This window comes from Etheostoma spectabile, chromosome 17, assembly GCF_008692095.1.
Source record: "Etheostoma spectabile isolate EspeVRDwgs_2016 chromosome 17, UIUC_Espe_1.0, whole genome shotgun sequence".
NCBI classification, from domain to species: Eukaryota; Metazoa; Chordata; class Actinopteri; order Perciformes; family Percidae; genus Etheostoma; species Etheostoma spectabile.
In genome coordinates, this window is record NC_045749.1 from 4,520,585 (window position 1) to 4,525,304 (window position 4,720).

At 43.7% G+C, this 4,720-nt stretch overlaps 1 protein-coding gene across 1 annotated transcript in view; it reads right to left on the reverse strand.

The window, feature by feature from the left end:
* Positions 1 to 3,915, reverse strand: part of LOC116705040 (sprouty-related, EVH1 domain-containing protein 2) — a 20,379-nt gene extending 16,464 nt beyond the window's left edge. Inside the window, exon 1 of the mRNA XM_032540873.1 lies at positions 3,289 to 3,915. Coding sequence (XP_032396764.1) covers positions 3,289 to 3,314 — 26 coding nt within the window. The 5' untranslated portion in view covers positions 3,315 to 3,915. The remainder of the gene's footprint in view (positions 1 to 3,288) is intronic.
* Between the last annotated feature and the right edge of the window lie 805 nt (positions 3,916 to 4,720).

A 4,720-nucleotide genomic window follows, 5' to 3' on the forward strand; every position in this document is an offset into this window, starting at 1 on the left:
TGTGTGTGTGTGTGTGGGAGTGTGAGAGGTTATAATTTAGTTTTGGACACGTAGTCAACAAAAGCCGGGTGTACGGGTGTACGTGCCTGTAATCACATTGCATGCTGATAGCAAAACTGACACACCAAATCTGATTGAATGTACATCTGAAGCTTGCAGCTGTTGCCGTGGTCCTGCTATACGTCCTGCGGTGCCCTGTTACATCCTGCTACGCTCTGCGGTGCCCTGCTACATCCTGCTACGCTCTGCTTTGCCTTGTAACGCCGTGCAGTGCCCTGCTACGCCATGAACTACTACAAACTACTATTTTTAGTCATTGTTCCATTATCTTTTCCTGTGACTGTTATTGCCACTCTTCATTTCATCCCCAACCGGCCGCCAGACACCGCCTACCAAGAGACTGGGTCTGTCCCAGGTTTCGTCCCAAAAGGAGTTTTTCCTCGCCACTGTCACACTGTTGGGTCTTTGTAAATTATAGAGTGTGGTCTATACCTACTCTATCTGTAAAGTGTCCTGAGATAACTCTTTTTATGAATTGATACTATAAATACAACTGAATTGAAGGCCTCACCTGCTCAAGGGACCAATCTATATAGCAGGCATCATCAGAAAAAAAGTCCACTACACAGACACAATTAACCCCTTAAGAACTAAGAGAGGTTATGAAATATCTGTGACACAGGCTACATAATCAGAGGAAAGGTACACTGCTGCACCTTTTAACATGACACACAATTTATAAAAGGTGTGTCTTTTATTTCATGACCCTGCCTTAATCTCATAAAAAGGGATTTACTGCTGATAAGAAACCCACAACACACAAACTAGCAGATAACTGCACGATGATTCAATTTCTTCCGGTAATAAGACAAACGCTTTTATATGACGCAGCATTTAGTTGCACGAATAGGTTACTATTACATTTTACAGAGAATAGCATATATTTGTAGAGAAATACTGTTGAAATCTACTCCTACATTGCCAAATAACAATAGATAAACCTAAACTGGACATTGTGTTCACTGTTCACTGCAACTGAAATAACCTCCATTTAAAAAAGCAGTATGTAACGAGTTCTTTTCCCATTAAAGTTCACAGTTGCACATTACAGTTTTGAAACAAAACAGTTCAATACTCTTCTGCTAAGCCATTTCAGGTTAGCTGGTGTAGCTAAGTGACACTACATAGCAATTAGCAGGTAATGATAAGTGATTCTGTAAAATGCATTCATTTAGATATGAATAGCCTACAGATCTGTAGCTGTTGGATGTTATAGGTCAACCCAGTCTGGATAAACGCTAGCCAATAGGAATCCAAAGATAAATGGACAACGGTCGGTCAAGAGTTAGCATCAGCACTAATTAAAATTAAATTCTATTGTAGATCCTAGCATTTATTAAACTTGCAGAAGACTAAAGACCAGTTTGTTAAATTTAACAGTAACGGATTCTTGAAGATTTAAAAAAGGACAAATGCTTTCGTTTTGCTAACGAGTCAATCAACAATTGTGGGCGTGGTTCACACAGCCATGAGAAAAGAACCACACGTCATCACCATAGAAACGCTTCTTCGCCCGGAAGTGAGAGGCGGTTTTAAATTCAGGGTTAACGCAACGGTTTGTTTAGAGATATATGATTCGGAAAGGCCATACATGTGTAGCTACTGTCAGGGAGGAGCCCGGGGGACGTTTAAACAGTTTCAGACTGTACAAGACACCCAAAGAGTGAATTCAGGTTGGTTCTAACAATCTCCTAACGAAACGTGGCTGCAGCTAGCCCCAGGTTGCAGTGCTAGCTAATAGCCTACATGAGAGTTACAAACTGGGGCTCAGTTTCAGCCATAGACTCAATATATGCTGCATACAGTCTATGGTTTCAGCCCCTTTCTCCTGTCTGTCCGTGTAACCCGTTCTCTCAATACATCCGTAGTGTAACCTAGGAGAGACAGGCAGAGTCGCTGTTCGCTGGCTTCATAGAGCCGAGTCCGGCCATCAGGCATGAATGGGGACGCGCTGAAGGTTAGAGGGCTTTTATGAATGAGGCTGCGTCACGCCACAGCAGCGCAAACATCCCCAACAGTGCCCTTCCACCCCGCCGACAGAGATCTGCAAGGCAGACATTCCTACCGAGCACAGCCCCGTGTAATGTTAGCCTGACTCTGGCAGAGACAGGAGTTGTCGATATAGGCTCATGGAGTTGTAAAAAATTTAATAATTTAAATGGCCCTGGCATGCCTGCACATTTTCATTCGAGCCTCCAAAGAGATTTATTTTACAATGGGTCGTCATACCTACATTGAAAAACACTGCCTGTTTTTAAACCTGGTGGTCTATTCGTGTTTGTTTTGATAATACTCACAAAAGGCTTCAAATGGCTCTGCCACCTGCCATTATTAAATTTAGTAGCGTGATTCAGATTAAGATAGACTACAGTTCCTTCTCGGCTAAGCTAATTTTACGCTTCAAGCGCTTCCAAATAGGCCGGGTGTCGTTTAAACAGGTCGGTGGGCCTACACATTGCAGCCTACGGCTCTATATTAGCTGCAGATAGACTCGTGGCTCTTTCTGTCCGACAGAAACGAGTTTATGAGATTCGAATCAAAGAGAAACGGACGCGTATTTTTTTTCAGGAAAAGTCTTTTACAATCGGTTTTCTTTTTATGAATGGAGCGCGGTAGCCTATGCAAATGAGTGCGATTGAGAAAGAGATGGCGGATGAGGCATATCGGATATCTCATATCCTGTGAGACTTCCCCCTTCGGTTGGAAGCAAACACACAGATGTGGCCAAATAACGATTCGAAATTTCCTCTGTAAACGCCGTCGGGTTTTGCTATTTTTTTTACTGCACAAACAAGAGGTGCGTGAGCTCGCTGCTGTTTGTGGATTTCTAAAAGGTAACTTCGGGGCGTGTTTGAGTTTCTAAGTTACGCTGCAACAGGGCCTGCTCTCTCGCTTCAGATCCTTTCAGAAAATGTTTCCGATCCACCCACGCTTATTCCCCTCCTCCTCCTACTCCTCTTCTTTCTCTCTTGCCTTCTCGAGACTAGTCTACACGGTGGGGGCCCTGAAAAACCCTTTCCCACTGTCAATGCATTAGGCTTCTCCGCAGCAGCACCAAATCCCTTCGAGAGAATAAAATAAATGCAAATCATAAATGGAAACCAGCTTTGTAGCTGGAGTGTTAGGCTGCACATTCCACCAACTTACCCCAGTCATCTCCAACTTGTAGGCACTGGGAGAAGCGAAAAAGAGAGATTGATAGAGAAATAGTTGAGCCACAGTACTTACTCGTTTGGGTGTGTTTCTTCTATCATTTTCTCGTTTCACCTCAGGTAATGTACCACGGCGGTTGCATACTTTTCGCTCGTCATTCTTTCACCGCTGCTCCTCCGATTCTGTCTCCAATTCCGCATAAATCCCCCTGCGCCTTTGTGCGAGTGTCGGCTCTTTGGCTTGCCTTGGGCTGGCTGAGCCTCCCGTCTTCTTTTTCTTACTTCCCCCCGAAGACACCCAGTTTATTCTGGATCACAAATGCACCTTTCTTATACCTTTTAATATCCCATCGCCTTCACTAGGTAACGTAACCTATACAGACAATTTAGTAGCCGAATCCAGCTCTTTTCTTCGCCCCCCCTCCCCAAACGCAAGCACGCACGCACGAACGAACACACAAGGCACACAATCCGTTTTAAATCCTAAAGCGCATGTTTTCACCGACGACTTCGGTTCCAGTTATGCGTATAAAGCGCGTCGTCGCTGTCGTTACCGAGGGGTGGCCCCGCTAGAGCCCCATCTCTCTCTACTCCATGTTGGATTGCAGGCAGCCGAGCAGCTCCAACGACGCCGGAGGAGGGAGAGGGGGGAGGAGGGGGATTCAGGGCGGAAGCGGTGACGTCGATCTACTTTTTGGTGGAGGGCCCACGATGGCTGCAAGCCATAGGGGCCCTTGATAAATGACCCCCCTTCCTCCTTTCTCTTCTACAGATCCTTAATTTCAAATCTGGACATGTCACCTTTGTACTTAAATTGATATATCCTACAAATTCCTATCCTTATAATAGACTACATGTAAGATAAGATCCTATTGGGATTTTATAGATATTTCATAGTCATAAAATACAGTGAGGTTGTCACTGTAAACTCGCCACTCGGTATGTTAGATTATAAATGAGGTTACTATAGGTAGCCTATACATCACAAAAATACCTAATGCACACTTTGCTTGTCATATGGAGTTGGTAATTTTAACCATTTTGCTGATAAAATAGTGTAGATTGAATAATAATTTCATTGAATAAACGAAAAAAAGAAATTCCATATGCACGTCTGATGAAACAGAAAAGATTAAAGGGATTTTCTAGTTAATCTTGTTAACTTTTTACAACCATATCTGTGAGAGCCTCTCAGGTAATCCATAGCAGCTGTGTGTAATCTCTTATTGCCTTTGTGAAGTAAACTAGCCTGCGAAAAATCAACACATTTTAGTTTGAAACTGTGGTCGTGTAGCGCCCTCAGCTGGTGTTCCCTACATCGGGTTTCACCAAAGGACAGCAGTATAACAATAATACTGCAATTCCTTTAAAAAAATCCTTAAACTGCATCGGAGTGTGAATGTGTGTGAATGTTTATCTGATGAGCAGGTGGCACCTTGTACGGCAGCCCCGGCCACAGTGTATGAATGTGTGTGAATGGTGAATGTTTCCTGTAGATGTAAAAGCGC